Below are 18,862 nucleotides of genomic sequence, written 5' to 3'. Positions count from 1 at the left end.
GTGAGCTGTGGATTTTTCTATCTCATGAGTATTTATCAGAATTGTGTTCAAGTGGTACATCACAGAATTCTCAGAACCTTTAATTCGCCTTTATTAAAGCAAAACCTCTGTTTAAAATATATGTAGAAAACAAAGTATTGGCTGTTTTCACATCACTCATGAAAGGTTAAGAGGGAGGAGGAGGTCTTGTTTCTATTGTTCTACAAAGGAAATCTATCTCTAGTGCCAAATACCATACTGAGATTATAATATTCTCGTGGTCTAAATCTGTTTAAGCTGCGGTTTGAGCTTTTACATGGTAAAAAAAAAAAAAGGAGGGAGGGATGGGTTATGTGTGATTTCATAAAGCCTTATCAAAGAGAATCGTAAAAGAATGTGGCAATCAAATTAAACCAAAGATCAGTTCCCTCTAAACGGAATGTATATTTTTCATTCAACAAACATTTGGTTATAATATGCTAGATACTGGGGGCAACAATGAAAGAGGCAGAAGCATTCCTGGCCCTTGAGAAGCCTACAGTCTTCTGGGGAACACGGACATTGAATGAGCAATTACACGTACAATATGGAAGGAGCTTCTACTTGGGGAGCTAACCTCCCATGAAGGGATGAGATTTAATACTTTTTTTCCTTGTCATCCTATGCATTATAAAAAGGCAGGGAAAGCCTAGGAAAGAAAGACAAAAACAACGTTTGAGAAAGGGTAAGGCTGAAGGGAGAAACTACAGCTTTTGATTTGAAGATGATAACATTTCCAGCACATGGAGGTCCAAGATGTTAGGTGCTATCAAAAAGTAAAATTTTATTTTTACTTACTCCTTTGTTTATATACCTAAATCTGAAATTAAGCCAAGAAGCATATGAGACCTCAGAAAACTCACATCCTAATCTCAAACAAGCAAAAGTATTTAAGATCTAAATGGGGCTGACAAAAGATTTCAAGGGCATTAACAGCTCAGGGCATGTACATCAAACCTCTTGTTTTACACTCAGAAAATTGGAAAACTGGGCCAAACATATGTCTTAACAATGTGTTTTAAATGATTTGCATGATCTAGCCTCACCGAAATAAGCTCAGTGCTTTGAAGATGACTTTATACCAACCCTTCATCAGAGATAACCTCAGTGAAAACTGTTTATCAAGAGGGAACAGCATGGGATACAGAAACAACATAAACCAAAATCTCGCACTTTCCTTTAATGTTACATGAATTTCAGAGTGAGTAACAATATGACTAAAAAGTCACAGTGATGGGACAAAGTGCTGCTTTGTTTTAAAACCGTTCGTGTGCTCTGTCTTTTGAGAACCCTTGGTTAGTCTCTTTGCACAGTAAGCCACTTCATTAAATGTGGTTATATTCCCAGTCTAAGACCTTAATTGACACACTCGATGACAACATTGTTATAAATTATAGCCAACTACAAGTCCTCCCTCACGTTTCTCTTCTGTGCTTTGTAAATATGTACATCTTTTTCAGGATCATAGTGAACCTTACTGACAGTAAACTGCCTCTCCAGCATCGCTAAGAAGTTGTGATCCCGTTCATAGCGAATTCGGCAAGCTAAGAGAATCACAGAGTGCTTGCTACAGAGATGTTCCAATGTTTGAAGAAGATCTGCGAATGTTTCTTCTAAATATATGATATCAGCTCCAAGTATCAGGTCAAATCCTCCAGGTGAAAAACTCCCCAAATTCTGTCCCCAAGTCAGCTCCTTAACAACAGCTCTGGGTTGGATATGGGGAGGTAAGTTGGCTTGAACATTTGACTTAAGAAACTCTAATGCTACTTTCCGATCCGTGATAGTCACGTGAGCACCTAGAATGTGGGACAGAAAGTAATGTGCACATCAGTACAACTAATAGGTAGAGGGATGAAGTTAACAGCAGGGTAAGTACCTCAAAATATTCTGCCTGAGATGCAGAAGATCATGCCCTTCGTGGATAGTTGCACTACATCAGAGCAATGGCCAGGACCTCCTTCGCACTGTCGAGAGGTGGTGTCTACTGTTATACTTCATTCAATATTAGATCACTGTCTTCAAGTCAGTAGGCCTCAGAGTAAAATGGAATCCAAGGATGAAAAATCTGGGCGCAAATGATTATGAAGATGATAAGATACTAAAAACAGGGAAAGGCTCCTTTCTGGGGTTAAAGCTTTAAAAAAAAAAATCAAGGAAAAGATGAATTGGCTACTAAGAAATCCCAGTCTACCTCTCCTTATGCTGTTACAAGTATTCATGTAATACATATACACATGTATGTAATACATAGGTGATTACTGAAAAATGGTAAACTTAGAAATGACTACGTTGTATTAAAAACCTGTAGGTCAAAATGTGAGATCATGTTCTCTAAGTGCTAAGTTTCTACATGTCATGTATAAAATGAGGCAATATTTTATTAATCTGTTTCTTGTGGGTTGTTTACCGTGTACTAAAAGACCCAACTTTAGGAACCAATATGGCTGAGAGAAGACTGAAATGGTAGTTACCCCTACGGTGAACCACATCTGTATTGAAACACCTTATCTGTATTGTAATAACTCTGTAAAACATGTGATTCTGTTTGGTTTAGGCTCCGTAAATTCTGAAATGTAAAACTATGCTTCATGCTTTCATACAGTGACTTCTCATTTGCATCCTTCAGTCTGTATCCTTCATTGGGAATCCCCCACAGGATCCCAGACCAGCTGCTGGAAGCACCATTTCAGTGGCAGCTTATATTGAATGTTTCTTGTCTTGACGTGTCACATCAGGACAGTAGGTAATTCAATTTGACGTTTACAGTCCTGAGTGCGATACTGTGAAAATGGGCAAGCTGTTAGATTTTACAAGCACACACCTACCACTTTGACCACTCCTTGCTGGACAGAGTGCTGCCTGATGAGAATTCAGTGGTACTTTGCATCTCTCCTGAGAACAGAAATCACAGACAGCCTTTTCCTGGGTTGACTTAGACCTTTAACTACGGATTTCTTGACAGTCTACACAGCTCTCTGCTGGCAGTACAGAAGTGATCTAGTCTTTTGCACATCACCTTGGTGTTCATTTTAACAGCTCTTAGATGTAGATCCTCTAATGCCTGTCTCAGGGATTTTTGAGGCTACTTCTAACCTGCCAGGTGTTCCAGGAGTTTCAGCAGGATCTTAATGTCAGTTGACCATCCCCTGTAACATCCATCAACTCCACAAATATCCAAGTGGCTACCCTGAGCCTTGAGATAAAAACCCCTACCCTCATAGAGCTTACCTTCACGTAAGGGGATAAGCAGTTAGAGGTGTTTTGAAAAGTAGGATGTCCTGCAGGTTAGCTAGAGATATACACTAAGGAAAAAAATAAAGCAGGAATGAGAGACATGAAATGTCAGGAAGTATGAGAGGCGGGTAGAAAGGGGAGGCCTCTCACTGAGGAGGTGCCAGGCGAGGGAATAACCGAATGCCTGTCGGGGGGAATCATATTCCTGTCAGGGAGAAGAGAGAGAGCCAAGGCCTCCGGGTGCGGGTGAGGAGGCGGCAAGAGTGGCTGGAGTGAGTGAAGAGAAATGAAGTCGCAGGAGACAGAAGGCAGAGAAGTAAGAGGAGAAGGCGGATCACCTAGGGCCTCACAGGTCATGTTTCAAAAAGGCTTTGGCTTTTTCTGAGATGGGAAGCCACTGGAGACTGCTAAGCAGAAATGCCAATGACCTGACATAGGTTTTCACAGAATTCCCAGCAGTGGGGCAGGGCCAGAAGCAAAGAGACCTGCGAGGAGGCCAGCACGGTGGTGCAGGTGGAGGAGCTGCTGGCTCGCACCTTGCTGAAACCCCTCCGGACTCCCGGCACAGGCCAGGCCGCGGCCGAAACACAACCCACCCTCGGGTAACCTCTCCTCCGACTCTCGTGGGGCTCACTCCCTTACTAGTTACTCAATTTTTATCACCCAAGTATCCACTCACAGAATACTATCATCTTGCCTATGTTTTTTTTTGGGGGGGTCATTTGTTTATTTAGGTAAACGGTATCTTAAGTTTCTTTTAATCTATCAGTTTCCTTTATTTTTTTTCTCTCCTGCAATTTAGGGAAGAAACAGATCCTCTGTCCTACAGTTTCCTACAATCTAGATTTTGCTGATTATGCCATTTACATAGTTTAACATGTTCCTCTGTCCCCTGTAACTCCTGTAAATTTGTTTGACTTGAGTCTGATTTTTTGAACAAGAGTCTTTCAGAGGCAGTGGTGGTATTTTCCATCAAGAGGATGTAACATCTGGTAGGCTCTGTTTTTGCTACGTGAGCAATCACGTATCTTCAATGCCCAGAGCCTTAATTTATTAGATTCCTTTTGCATTTATTTGTTGAGAAAGCTTCTTTCAATTACTATTTGGTTATTCATCTTGTATAGGAATTGTTTGAATAGGAAAGGCAGGATAAATTTTGCCCCTTTCTCCCCTTTTATAAACCAAATGTCAAAAAGTTGGTTTCTAAGCATCCTCCAAAGATGACTAATTGGGTTTATTTTGTTGTTGTATCATAAACTCATGGATTAAACATATTTGATGTATTTAAACCCATTGCTGTCATCACTATTGACACTCAACTGTCCTATCCTTTGCCAGTGGACTTGTGACAGAAGCCCAGTCATCCTTGATAGCGTCCTTGAGATCAGATATGACAAGACATTTCAGGATCAACTTATATATTTCCTGCCACAGAACTAGAATCAGGCAATTAAGAGGCTCTAATTTTTACTTTTTGGATGGAATAAAGAATAGCAAGTCTGTGCATTGAAGGGAATGATCAGGTAGAAAGAGGGAAAAGCGATGGTGCAGGAAAGAGGACCACTGAAGCCACGTCCCAGAATAGGTGAGAAGGGGCTGGCCCAGGGCAGGACAGACAGTTCCTGTCCCTCGACATAAGGCATCAGAAGCAAAGGCTGACTGTGAGGCTTGATGCCCACTGGACAGAGGCGGTGCTGGGAGGTCACAGAAGTTCTCTCCTGATTGCTTCGATCTTCTCAGTGAGAGAAGAAGAAACATCGTCAGCTGAGAGTGAAAGTGGAGGAAGGAGGACTAGAGGTTAGTGGAGGAGAGGTTGCAGAGGGGACCTCCCCTGCAGCACGCAGAGCCCCCCGAGGGTCCTGATTAGGATTTCAAATGACACCTGGCAGTGGTCTGTTTCCTCGCACCACATTCAGCTGCCCAGTGCAGGCCTGGAACAAGTGGAGAGCTGCACTTAACCCTGTTTGTAACATGGATGAAGAGGATGAAGAAGATGAAGCGAGGAAGTCCAGGCTGTGGACTGTATAAGGAGATGGTGATACAAGGACTGCTTGTGAGATTTACGCTGGGTGATGGGGAAAGATGAGATAATGTTTAGTTCATGAAAAACTCATGGAAACTGACCCAATAAGACAACATAGCCTCCTGTCACTCACTTGGTAAAGGAAAAAGAACATGTAAACAATTGTCATCCCTTTTAGTTTGTAGTTTTGTAAGCAACACCTTAATGTACTCGAACACTGGAGCACATACTATGTACTGGAGATAGAGATGAGGAAGAAAGTCTGTGCTCTCTAGGAACTGAGAGTCCCATGAGAGAGAGACATGTGAAAATAATTATCAAGCAATGTAGGGAGTAAACATAGGAACATGGGTGTGCCAGCCAATGTGGCCACAAAGGAGAAACTCTACGAGAGGGGCAAAAGTCGAAGAAAGATTTTGGAAAGAAGGGAAATGTGAACTTATTCTTGAAAGATGTGGTGTTAACCAAAGGAAAAAAGGTGAAGAGAAGGCGTTCAAGGCAGAAGCGACAGGCCAGAAGCAGTGTGTGTGGCACTGGAATTTCAAACTGCGCAACTGCACTGAAAAAGAGTGAGGCTGAAGACTCAGGCCAAATGAGATGACAGAGCCTTCCTAAGAAGCCTGGGCTGTGGCCTGCGGGCAGCAGGAAGGCACAGGGATGTTTCAGCAGGGGTCACCTCATCACTTTGGCATCTTAGCTGGGCCACTCTGACAGCTATTGGGAAAAGCGGGTTTGATAAGACAGGCAGAAAGGTCAGATGGGACTGCAGAAAATCAAAAATATACCTAACATACACAGGGGTGATACAAGGTTAACTTGAGGAGAACACAAGGTGGTGTATGGTTAAGGGCCTCCCCAGTGACTGAAAGTGCCATGGGATCCCATAGATGGACCTAAATCAGTTTATATGTACATCCTGCCCACAGCCCCTGCCCATGCTCCCCAGCGAACTTTGGAAGGCAAAATCTAATCAGAGAAAGGAATATTGAAAAAGAAATGTTACGCAAAAAAAGGAAAGGACAGAAGCAGGGCTCCAGTGGGCTCTCAAGCACCAGTCCACATGTGATGGAATTCTAGATCTTTACCACCCAAATGTGTTCCACATATACTGCATCATCGTCACCTGGGAACTTGTTAGAAATGCAGGCTCTCAGGGCCCACTCCAGACCCATGGAAGCAGAAACTGCATTTTAACAAGAGCCCCAGGTGACAATATTGAAGTGGTGAATATTACATATTGTAGCTTAAAGGCTGGTCCATCCAGTCATCAGGTAACTTGAAGTATATGAGCCAAAAGTTGTAGGAGGGAGTCAACAGTGAATAATAAAATAAAAATAAAGCTTAAAAATGCTCTAGGCATAGCTTAATGTCTGTATGCCAAAAAAAAAAAATTTTTTTTTTCAAAACTTGACATGAATTCAGAACTGCATACTGTTTAATACAAGATGTCAGTACAAACTCCAGGGGGCCAGCCCTCCCTAAAAGAAAAAGACCAGCAAAGTTTTCTCAGCAATGAAGGTAAGAGATTATCTGCTCTACCCGCCTCCTGGGGTTAAATCAGAGAGTATATGGGAAAGCACCTATACTGTAAAAAAACATGTACACACACAAGGTAATTCTCTCTGAACTCAAAGTCACCTTCAGATCATATTATTGGCATCACAGAATTGCATGGGGCAAAGCAATCTCCTATGAGAAGTATAAATAACAGGATGGGAGAGAGACAAGGAATTAGCCTTCCTGGAGGTAAGAACACAGCAGTTGGCATGTGATTCATAGTAAGTACAAGGCAAAGAAAAGTAATCCAGTAAGAGGAAAACTAACAGTGGTTTTGCGTCAAGAAAAGGCGCCCCTCTATGAGTCCCCCTCACAAAGGCATGAGCCAGCGTGTCACACTCACCCAGCAGGGCAGCCACTATGCCCACCAGCCCTGTGCCAGCACCCAGCTCCACGGCAGAGCAGCCCCTGAGCTCCACAGCTCCCATCTCCAGATACGTGGAAAGAACGACAGCCTGAGTCAAAACACAGCATTTCAATTAAAGTCAACATGTGCTTTAGGGGCTGAAGGGTTTCAAGCAGGCTCTGTACTGGCAGGAAGACAGCACACACCCCTTGCCCACTGCAAGTTTCAATTCCCAGTTTAACAACACCACAGGAACTCAGCTGCTGCTGGGAGGTCATCTAGAGCACAGACACTAAGTCCCACAGCACAGCTGCCCCAGGCCCCACCAGAAGCCCTTAAGGGGACAGCCATGGTCAGGTCAGGGACACTGCCCACCCGAGACAGGGTCCTGCTCAATCTAGGAAGTTTAAATTCCTTAGTGTGTCACAGCACTTTTAAACTCAAAGTTTACAAAATGACTCTGGCAGAGCTGACATGAACAGTCTCTGTGATTTTGCTTAAAGGAATGTCCAATTCCTAAACCAAGTTCAAATCAGCAAGACCACAACATCACCCAGAGGGGAAAAGCAGAGGAGCGCCAAGCACCCCAGAGCTGCACTCCTTCCTCCTGCTCTCCCGCGTTCCTAACAGTCGTCACCCCTCACCCCGGGGCCGGTATCAAAAGGTAAGGTTTTAGCCAAAAGTTTGGACTTGGTGTGTGAGTTAGCATTTACATACAATTCTATAAAAGCAGTGTATACTCTTAACATAATTTTTAAATATACTTTGCTTTTCATGGCCACATACTACTAGTATACTTAGCAATTCCTCTTCTTGGTGAGAATACAGGAGGCTCACCGATTCCTCACTATTATGTATCCTTTTATTACCCATTCTGGGAAAACTTTTCATGTAGTTACCCTAGACTGGGTTCCTAAAAATGATGTTACTCGGTTAAGATATCTCAAGATTTTTATTCCTAAATGTTTTTTCCAGCATCCCTAATACAATATTAAGACTGTAAAATTGTATCTATGCCAATCATTTATCCAACATTAAATGAGCTCCCACGGAATCCCAGGTGTGATGCCAGATGCTGAGGGCAAGTCTCTGTTACAAGCAGCTGACAAAACAGTACTGGGAGAGGAAGAAGCAAAGGAGCAATTATAGTACAACTTTTTGATCATTACAGCTACGGAAAACAAAGAAAACACATGATCTTCATTTGGGGCATTGTCACTTTGCAATATTCTTTGTGCAATGTTAAACTTAATGTAAAAACTGATTCAGTGACTAAAGCAGTTAGGGGCCCCAGCTTTCTTTTCAGTCCTCCCTCTTCACCGCTGCATAAACTACTGGCAAGTGATTTAATTTCTCTCAGCTTTCTTTACTCACCCTTAAAATGCAATCTATTTCGCAGGGAGGGAGCAGGGAAGTGATTTTAATGGATATAAGTTTTTTGGGGTGGGGTGGGGTGATAAAATGTTTTAAAATTGAGTGTCGTGATAGTTGTACCACTCTGTGAATTTACTTTAAAAAAAAACTCATCACTTTAAATAGGTGAAATATATGCTATATGAATTATATCCCAATAAAGCTGTTTTTTTTTAAAGACCAGTCTTAAAATAATCAATTGTGGATTTTTTTTCAGAGGCCCCAGGGGCTTACTCACCGCGTCCCAAACCACCGCTGCGACTCCCAGTTGCTTCCAGTCCTGCCGTATCTGGATCGTGCGGTTTGCAAAGGAGAAGGTGGCAAGAGGCTTGTGGAATCTCTGCAGCCCCACTCCCGCGGTCTCCTCATAGGGCACCAGGGCCATCGCGCCTGCGCCCAGCTCTCTGCTCCTGCAAAGCTGTGGGGCAAGAGATTCCTGCGTGACGCTCTAGCCAGAAAATGCATTCTCTCTTAAGTAGCTCCAAATGTTTTTAAGGTCGTTTACAAGTTCAAAAGAAGAAACAGAGCTGGGGGAAGGTTTTGTCTACTCCTTTTTTTCTGGGAAGTGAGATTTCACTCTGAATTCGTACAAAGGAAGTCTTTGGCATTGAGAACCCAGACCGTACGACTCCTGCAGGATGTCAGGTGAATTCGCCGAGGGGTAAGAAAGAGTGAGCGAAGCCGGGTGACGGCTCAGGGCCGCCTAGAAAGTAGCGCTTTCTAAACTGCCCCGGGCCCGCGTGGACTGCAGCAGCAACCTACTGCGGTTGGCTGGGCAGTTTTCGTTGTTTTGTTTTGGTCTCCCCTCACTCCCTCTACATCAGTGCATTCAAGAGTGACCACTATGGACCCGAACCTGAACTTAAACTGGGGGTTTAACGGTATGATTTTCCTGCTTTTTGACACTCGTTGGATATACAAGGTCGACTCCGTTCCATCTCCTGGAGACCGGAAGTGAGACACTCGCGGATTCCCAGTCGCTCCCAGGTTCAGGGTGGACTTGGACACCGGCAGCTCAGAGGCCTCTCCGGAGTCCCCCCAACCTGCCCCTAGCCCGCCCCACTGGAAGGGCCGACAGGTACGCACGTCCCTTCCGCCGGCCCCAGAGCTGCGGGAACCGGCCGGGTAGGAGCGGGAGCTGGGGGAGGGGCCCCCTGGCCGCCCGTCCCGCCGCTCGAATGCCCGCAGCCTCCCTGCCGAGAGCCGAGGGCGCGCCCGGGCCGCTCCGGGAGCCGGGACTGCCACACAGTGGGGCCCGCGACGCAGCCTCGCCTCACTTACGGCTCCGGAGGCGGCCCCCGCGTGGCGCGCGCGTCGCTTTCCCCGCCTTGAGGTCGGCGGCGGAAATGACAGGCCTTAAAGGGCTGGAGAGCCGGGAAACCCGCCGGCAGGCGGGCGGAGCTGGGCGGCCTGTGTTCGGGCCGCGTGTTTCCGGTCCCCCTACCCGGGACCTTCGGACAAGTGCTCCCGGAGCGCCGGCGGCGCGATTCAGCGAGGGTGGGGCAGGGGCCCGGGGCCAGGACGCTGCGGCGGGGTTGGGGTTGGGGTTGGGGCCGGGGCGGGGGTGGGCCTTCCCTTCCCTCGGTCCCCAAGGTATTCAGGCCACCAAGTCAGTTTCCTGGGCCGCCGAGAGCCGCGGTGGCGGGGAGAGCGAGGTGCTGAGCCGCGGGCAGGTGCGCGGAAGGATGGCCACCATGGCGAACAGGAAGCGGGAAGCCGCCAGTCCAGCGCTGGACGCGCTCTGGCGCCGGGTCCACTTTTCTTTGTGCTCGTTCTCGCACGCGCGGTTTTTAGTATGTGTTTTTTAAATCTGTGCGCTTGCTTGTTTTTAGTTTTAAGGGTGACCACTTAGTGGACGTAGGAGAAAATTCTTTCCGAAGGATACATGGTCGGCCATTCGTCCTCGTGTCACCCTAGTGAGGTCCGAATTGGTGTAATCGCGCGCTCCGTGGCACTAGAGTGGGAAACGTGACAAAGCCCTTCTCAACTAGAGTGCAAACGCGGAGCCCGCACGTGGCTCCCGGACCTGGATTGCTACATGCGGCGGGGCGCGGGGTCTATGGGAGATGTGGGTCTCCCTCCTCCTGGGGCGGATGGTTAGCACATCTGCCTGGGGACAACCCATTCTTGATGCGAAAACTGCGAAAAGGGTGGCACCTGGCCGCAGGCCCTTGGAAAGCGCGCGGCTGGAGTGAACACCCAGGAATGTGACCTCGCCGGGGAGGGGGAGCGCATCCTCTGGGGAAGGTTTTTTTCTCTCCAACGTTGACTCCCAGCCCCCGAAACCCACCCGCCCCTGATCTCTCTTGGCGATTCTCAGCTCTGCCTGCACGTTAGAATGAACAGGAGCGTTTTTCAGTTCCGTATAGCTGGACTCTGCCCCCGGAAGAGTCTCAGTTGGTGTGCGATGAGGCCCGAGCTTTGGTATTTTTTAGAGTGCCCTGGTGATTCCTGCCAGCAGCCACCTGTAAGAGGCTCAGGCCAGGCGTAAACCACCCCCTCTCATCACCTCTCTTATCCCGCAGGGGGCGTGCCCCACTCTGTCCAGATTTCCTTAACCTTCCAAGTGAAGGCTGGGGGCCTGGGGCTGCAAAAGGTGACTTGAAGTGAACTTTGAAGGTCACCAGTGAAGATCTTTTACCTTTTTTTTTTTTTTGGCTTTGCTCAATTACTTATTATTAACTTTGTATGTGATGGAGTTTATTTTTGAGAGCAGTTTTAAGTTCATAGCAAAATTGCCAAGAACGTACAGAAATTTCCCATACACTCTCTGTGCCAAGCACAGCCTTCTCCATTATCAACATCTCCCACCATAATGGTACCTTTTTTACAGTTGATAAACCTACACTGACACATCGTTATCACCTAGAGACCAGAGTTTACACATTAGGGTTCACTCTTGTACACTTTACACTTGTTAACTGTTGTACATTTTGTATCTGAACAAATGTATAAGGCAGGTATTCGCCATCATAGTACCATACAGAGCAGTTGCACGTCCTAAAAATCCTCTGTCCTTTACATATCCATCCCTCCTTCCTCTGTAACCTTTGGCAACCACTGATTTTTTTTTTAATATTCTCCATAGTTTTACCTTTTCCAGAATGTCATATAGTTAGAATCGTATAGTTTATAGCCTTTTGAGATTGGCTTCCTTCACTTGGTGTGCATTTAAGGTTCCTCCATGTCTTTTCATTGTTTAGTAGCTCATTTCTTTTTAGTGATGAATAACCAACATTCCATTGTGTGGATGTAGTACAATTTATACATTTACCCATTAAAGGAAATCTTGGTTGCTTCCAGGTTTTGGCAATTACGAGTAAAACTGCTATAAACATTCCTGTACAGGCTTTTTTGTGGACATAAGTTTCCAGCTCCTTTGGGGAGATACCAAGGAGCATCATTGCTGAGTCATATGGTAAGAATATGTTTAGTTTTGTAAGAAACTGCCAGACTGTTTTCCAAAGTGTCTGTCCTACTTTGCAATCCCACCAGAAATTAGTAAGAATTACTATTACTCCACATCTTTACCAGTATTTGGTGTTGTCAGTGTTTTGGATTTTGACCATTCTAATGGGCTTGTAGTAGTATCTCACTGTTGTTTTAATTTGCAGTTCCCTAATGACATATGATGTGGAGCATCTCACCCACTCAGTTTTATTAAGATAAAATTGACATATAACATTGTATTTAAGATATATAACATAATGACTTGATATGTATAAATATTGCAAAATGATTAGCACAGTAAGTTTAGTTAACATCCATCACCTCATAGTTTTCTTTCCTTGTGATGAGAACTTCTAAGATCTACAAATTTCACAAATTAAGATCAGCAAATTAAGATTAGTAAATTAAAAATGTACAATGTAGTATAGTTAACTACTCTTACCATTCTGCACATTAAATCCCCAGAACTTATAACTGAAAGTTTGTGCATTTTGACCACCTACATCCGTTTCCCCCACCTCCCACTCTCTGTCTCTGGCAACCACCAATTTGTTCTCTGTTTTTATGAGTTCTCTTTTTTAAGGTTCCACGTGTAAGTGAGATCATACAGTATTTGTCTTTGTCTGACTTATTTCACTTAGCATAATGCCTCCAAGGTCATCCATGTTGTCTAAATGGTAGGATTTCCTTCTTTTTATGGCTAAATAATATTCCAGTGTGGTGTGTGTGTGTGTGTGTGTGTGTGTGTGTGTGTGTACACACTGCATTTTCTTCATCCACTCATCCGTTGATAGACATTTAGGTTGCTTCCATGTCTTGGCTATTGTGAATAATATTATTCACAATATTATTATAATAATAATATTGTGAACATTGAGGTGCTGTAATCTCTTTGGACCGTGATTTTGTTTCCCTCAGATGTATACCCAGAAGTGAACTGGATCACATGGTAATTTTGTTCTATGTTAAATTTTTTGAGGAACCTCTACACTGTTTTCCACAATGGTTGTACCAATTTACATCCCCACCAACAGTGCCCGAGAGTTTTCTTTTCTCCACATCCTCGCCAACACTTACCTCTTGTCTTGTTGATTATAGCCATTCTAACAGGTATAAGGTGATATCTCATTGTGGCTTTGATCTGCATTTTCATGATAATTAATGACATTGAGCACCTTTTCATGTACTTGTTGTTTGAACCATTAAAAAAATCAGATTGTTTTCTTATTGTTAAATTTTACGAGTTCTTTCGTATATTAGTCCTTTATCAGATGTGTCTTTTGCAAATGTTTTCGTGCAGTCTGAGGCTTGTCTTTTTATTCTCTTGATGGTTTCTTTCACAGAGCAGAAATGTTCATTTTAATCAAGTCCAGCTTAGGTTTTCTTCTATGTTATCTTCTAGGAGTTTTGTAGTTTTGCATTTTGATTTAAGCTTGTGATCCATTTCAAGTTAATTTTTGTGAAGGGTGTAAGATCTACATCTAGGTTTATTTTTTGCATGTGGATGTTCCAGTGTTCCAGCACCATTTGTTGAAAAGACAGTCTTTTTCTCCTTTGTATTTGCCTTTGCCACTTTGTCAAGTATATAGTCAACTGATTGAAGTTGCTAAGTATATAGTCAACTGATCTTTGTGTGTGTGTGTGTGTGTGTGTGTGTGTGTGTATACAGCCAGTGGTTCCCTGTGAATACTTGAAAATAGATTTTTCATCCTCAAAAACAAATTAGATATGTGGTAGATCATATTATTTTAAATACCCAGTCCACCTTCTACAGGCCTGTCCTTGATGTCCTTTCCCCAAGAAGAGATGTCTCCCCACCCTGTTGAGATCAGGCCTGGCCATATAATTTGCTTTGGCCAATGGAATGTGGGTGGAGATGACACTTGCCACCTCCAAGCAGAGCAGGAGGTGCCTTGCACGGCCCTGTCATTGTACCTTTTCCCTTTGCTAAGACCTGCAGGCCCCAGATGGGTGTGCTCCCTAACCCCATCCCCAGGCAGAACAGAGCCACAGCCGACCTGTGGAATATGTGAACCGTAAGTGAGAAACCGTCATTTGGCTAACCATTGAGATCAGGGGTTATTGCTACAGCTCTCAGCAGAAGCTAACAACATAGATGTGAAAGTGATGGACATTTCAAAACAGGTAGAAGCTATTAGTGTATGTGGTTTAGTTTCAGTAAAGTCGATCCCTTTTTGGAGCTCCACCTGGCTCATAATGATGCCTTAATTGCTCCACACCTGCCCCCTCCCCTTGTCAGCATCAGCATTAGCCTCAGCCTGAGACTACTGACTGCTTTTATCCAACTGTGATTCTAATGCTTGAAGATCATTCTCCTACTGACAGTCTTGTGGGAGATGTGAAAAAAAGTAGATTCACTTTCTGGATTATCTGTAATTCCAAAGTGCAGTTCAATCACAGTATAATAATTTATAAATCTATGTGGTTTTTCCTTATAGCAATGGCCTTCATTGTCTGGTTTTCTCCTGGACCCAGACAACTACGAGGGACCCTGCTTGGACATCCCCTTCAGCTCCATGGTTCCCTATGCACCTTTGGTCTTTTGGATGCTTCATACCCACTCACCCATGGTGGGGAGCAGAATTTAGGATGGAGTAGAATGTAAATATGTACACCCAGGGAACTTTAGCTGATACCTTTTCCTGTTTATCCTCGTGACAAAATTGCATTTCCCCAATCATACGACACCTCACCAGAGAAGAGTGGTAGAAGGGTGCTTATTCCTTTGTCCCCCTTTGTTTTCTGGAAGTAGTCCATGTATGAGGTCACAGCAGATGCCACCACCTTGGTATAACATGATCCTGCACTGGGCCAATGGGAGAACCCAACCCAGGCTGGCAAATCATTCTCTCTGCAGAGTGAGAATTCAGGGTGGCTTTCGGACATCTCTTGTTATTATCTTTATTAGCTCAGCATCCATTTCCCATCTTGTTGGTAGTGGTTCCCTTTTGCTAATGGAAGTTAGCTTCTGGGGCCTGAAAGTCTGGATCTAATTCCAGCTCTGCAACTTAGCTGCAACCAGCTGTGAGACCTTGGCTACAATGCCTTCACCTATGCCTCAGTTTCCCCATCTATAAAATGGGGGTAATGTACTGATTACATCAGTAAACAAAGAAGATAAGCTGAGGTTAAAATGAGTTAACTTATCTAAAGCACTTAAAACCACGCCCAACAAACAGTAAACTTCATGAAGCATTTGCTCTTACTATTCTGTGTTTGAGGTGGGACTGACCTTGACCTTGACTCCAGGACCAGGCCTATGCCCCAGGTCTGGCCAGTGAGTATTTTCTTCCATCTGGCCACGGGTGGTTCACAAGTAGGCATGTGACCACTTCTGAGACCCATGTGCTAGGCTCTCGGAGAACCCAAGGGTTGGGGCAGGAGAGAAGCCGGAGTTCCTGTTAGTCAGCTAGTCCCAAGAGGGCTGAGCCAGCAGAGAACGGAGCTGGCGCAGGTGCCACTAGAGGGAGAGGCTGCCTCCAGTGGTGCTGTGTGACCACCTGGATCCAGCTGGCCAGGAAGTTTTAGTTATTTGAGCCGTTAAATTCCCTGATTAGCTTAAGCCAGTTTGAGCTGCCTTTTTTTTTTTTTTTTTTTTTTTTTTTTTTTTTTTTTTTGTCCCCTGCAGAAGAAAAACAATCCTGACACTTTGAGTCTGGGCTGGTTCCTTGAACAAAGGAGATCTAAAGTCGATCCCGCGCGGGGCCATCCTCAGTGTGCTATGCGTGGAGAAGCCAGACTTCCTGATGGTTCTCCTGCCCTGAGCCTTTGCTGGCTGCACCTGGGCTCCAGGGCCTGTAGGATGCTGGTGTAGCCTGATCATAAAGTTCCTTTTCTTGCTTTAGCTGGCTTGAGTGCCTGACACATGCACCCAGAGCACTAGTGAAAACTGATGTTTTCTGTCTCATGTTTTTAGGAAGTAATGTGGGCAGGATATAAACATTCTATAAGCCATCATATATGGTAACTTGCTATTGTATTTGCCAAACAACAGATATGGTCCTAATAGATGGACCTGTGTTTCAAAGACAAGTCTCCTCTCCACAACTCACGGTCAGCAGATGACCTCAGTTCACACACGCCTTGATAAATGTTGGCGAAACAGAAGCGTGATCTTGGGCTGCACCTTTCATGTCCATTCTTGGTGGTCCCTCCCTGCCCACCTCTCCTCCCCCTGCACCACCCCACCTGGCCCTAGGAGTTCTGTCCCCTCCCTAGGCCTGGGGATGCTTGCTCCACCAATGGCTTCTCCTTTTTGCCTTCAAGCAAGTCCAAGAGTCGCCTGTTACTTAAAAATGCAGGATTTTATGAGTGATGCAAGCTTGCGACTTCTGGGTTCTCACTGCTTGTCCTGGCTGCATCCTGTCTCTGCAGCCTCTGGATGTGTTCTGTTCTCTCAGAGCTGCTCTGGCCAGTGCCAGATCCTGCCTCTGTCCTGGACACCAGACTTCTCTGGGCACCGGACTTAAAGAGGCCCTTCTGTCTGGGACGTCAGGGCACCAGTCTCTGGTCTGCCCCTCTCTGGCCGCCTCTACTGTCCCTCCAGGCTCCCCAAGACTGCTACAGCTTCTTGGAAAGTTGGCCTTCCTTTCTTCCCATGCTCTTGCCTACTTAGTAGCTTTACTGGGATACGGTTCACCGTATCCCACGGTACCACTTCCACACAAGCCCAAGTGCTCTGCGCAGTGGCACAGCGGGGCAGTGGAAGAGTGGGGAGTTTGGAATTGCAAAGTGTGAACTCAAGTCCTAGTTCCTCTAGTCCTTAATAACTCGACCTTAAACAAGTCACTGCCATGTCTTGAGCTTCGGTTTCCTCATCTGTAAGTGGGGTTGATGATAACATTCACCTCACAGGGTGACTGTGGGCATCAAAGAGGGTGATGTATGAACAAGCTTACCGAACACTGCAGTGCTTATTACTGAGTATTGTTATAGCAAAGAATTAAGAAAACAGGCTTGGGGTTAAAGGACTGGATTTAACTCCTGGCTGTGTCCTTTCTTAGCTGTATGACCTTGACCAATGACTTAGCATTTTTGTGCCTCATTTTCCTCATCTGCAAAATGGGCATCTTACCACAAGCCTTCCACCTCAATGTGAGGAGGAAGGTGGTTACCGCATGCCCAGTGCTTAGAACAGTACCTTGCACACAGGAAGCATTTACTAAACTGTTACTTTGCTGTTACTTATTTCCTCACTGGTGTCTGCTGCCCCTGCCTCTTCCTAGTTCGGGATTTGGAACTTTCCTTCCTTTCAGTGCCCATCTCTTTCAATCTGTTCAGTTAGTGCTCATGGAATCCCAGGTGGCTTTGGTGACCAAGGTGTTTTCAAGCCACTGGCACTGGCAGTGTACACCCGGGGAAGAAGCCCGTGGTTGCCCTCTCCTCGGCCTCATCCTGACCTCCTTCCACCTGGCTTGCTTGCCGTGGGGTCTGCCTCAGACCTGAGGACAGCACGAAGGATTTGCATGATCTGCTGTCCTTCCATTTACTTGTCTGAACTTTAAGATGCTTCATGTCTGGCAGGGTCTTTGGTTTCACCCTGAACCCTTCTTTCCTTCTCTAAGGCAAATCCCCGTGTCTCTAGACTGGCCTGGTCTCCTGTCCGCCACCCACATCAGGACACATGGGGCAGCCCTGCCAGGGGGTAGAACACTGCAGTACGGTTCAGCTGGCTGCCTCGGGCTGTCTCCCGGCCCCCACCTGCTGCCACCCTGTCCTTTTCAAAGCCCACTTCTAAAAAGGTCACCCTGCCTGCACATAATCTTTACAGCCGTGCCTTTCAGGGGCTCCCCATTGCCTGCAAGTTCATTGCAGCAAATTCAAAGACCTAATTTTTTTTCTTTTTATCCTCCCTTGTTCCAAAAAGTATTTAAGGTAATATCTTTATTTTTTTTAAGATTCTCAGTGATCTCACTCCAAAACTAGACCTTCAAAATAGTCTCAGAACCTAAACCAAATTATTAGCTGGCAATAATTTGGTGATGCCCGGGTCATCCTTTCATTTTCTGGCAATGTCTTTGGGGGCATCTACTTGACTTGATTACGTCTGCAAAGACCCACTTTCCAAATAAGGTCACATCTATAGGTACCAGTTATTGAGACTTCAACATATCTTGTGAGGGGACACAACCCACAACAAAGCAGTAAGGACAATAAATGACAAAATTTTAATGAAAGTACATTTAAAAAAATAAACAACTCTATGAATTTGTTTAAAATTCACAGTTTTATAGTAGAAACCTGTATAGGATAGTGGTTGAGAGCATGGACCATTGAATCACAGCATCTGAGCTTCAATGGACGGATCCATTTCTTCCCTTTCGTATAAACGGAGTCATAGTAACGCCTGTGTCATTGGACTGTTGGGAGGTGGTGGTGGTAAATGAGCATGTCAATTTAACCTGCTCAACATGGCGTGATGAACATGTCAGTCACCACGTATAGCACCTGTACATGGAAATCTCTTAATAATATTTATCTGTTATTAACTCAGTAGCAGTGTTTGACCATTTATTCTGGCTTACTGTTTTTAATTTGTTATTTAGAATCTTAATTTTTAAAAAAGCTGGAATACTTTAAATAAACGAATTGTTATTAAGCCTTAAGTCAGGTGTTGTGCACTTGGGCAAGCCTTAGCTGTCACTTCGTAAATAGGCTGCTCTGTGCCCAAACAGCTTGCCTTCTGTTAAGGTAACGGAGATTATAAATATCAAGCTATTTGGACATTGTATTCCATTGCAGTGAACGTTCTGCTCACATGGCCTAATCTCTATATGAAGGTAAAACAGATTATAAAT

At 44.9% G+C, this 18,862-nt stretch overlaps 1 protein-coding gene and 1 long non-coding RNA gene across 5 annotated transcripts in view; one reads left to right on the top strand and one right to left on the bottom strand.

The window, feature by feature from the left end:
• Window positions 1-10,025, bottom strand: part of METTL21A (methyltransferase 21A, HSPA lysine) — a 28,299-nt gene extending 18,274 nt beyond the window's left edge. The window contains exons 1-4 of one of the 4 annotated variants that reach the window (XM_031678175.2): window positions 9,876-10,023; window positions 8,833-9,012; window positions 7,179-7,290; window positions 1,184-1,817 (exon numbers count right to left, since the gene is read on the bottom strand). In XM_031678175.2, the coding sequence (XP_031534035.1) occupies window positions 1,420-1,817; window positions 7,179-7,290; window positions 8,833-8,979 (657 nt within the window). In that variant the 5' untranslated portion in view covers window positions 8,980-9,012; window positions 9,876-10,023 and the 3' untranslated portion in view covers window positions 1,184-1,419. The other 3 variants (XM_015240061.3, XM_006205228.4, XM_072961382.1) reach the window with 3 other exon arrangements.
• LOC116280580 (uncharacterized) overlaps window positions 9,535-18,862 on the top strand; it is a 60,146-nt gene continuing 50,818 nt past the window's right edge. The window contains exon 1 of the long non-coding RNA XR_012072784.1: window positions 9,535-9,672. This is a non-coding gene — a long non-coding RNA (uncharacterized lncRNA). The remainder of the gene's footprint in view (window positions 9,673-18,862) is intronic.

This window comes from Vicugna pacos, chromosome 5, assembly GCF_048564905.1.
Source record: "Vicugna pacos chromosome 5, VicPac4, whole genome shotgun sequence".
NCBI classification, from domain to species: Eukaryota; Metazoa; Chordata; class Mammalia; order Artiodactyla; family Camelidae; genus Vicugna; species Vicugna pacos.
This window is presented reverse-complemented; position numbering and strand designations above follow the sequence as displayed.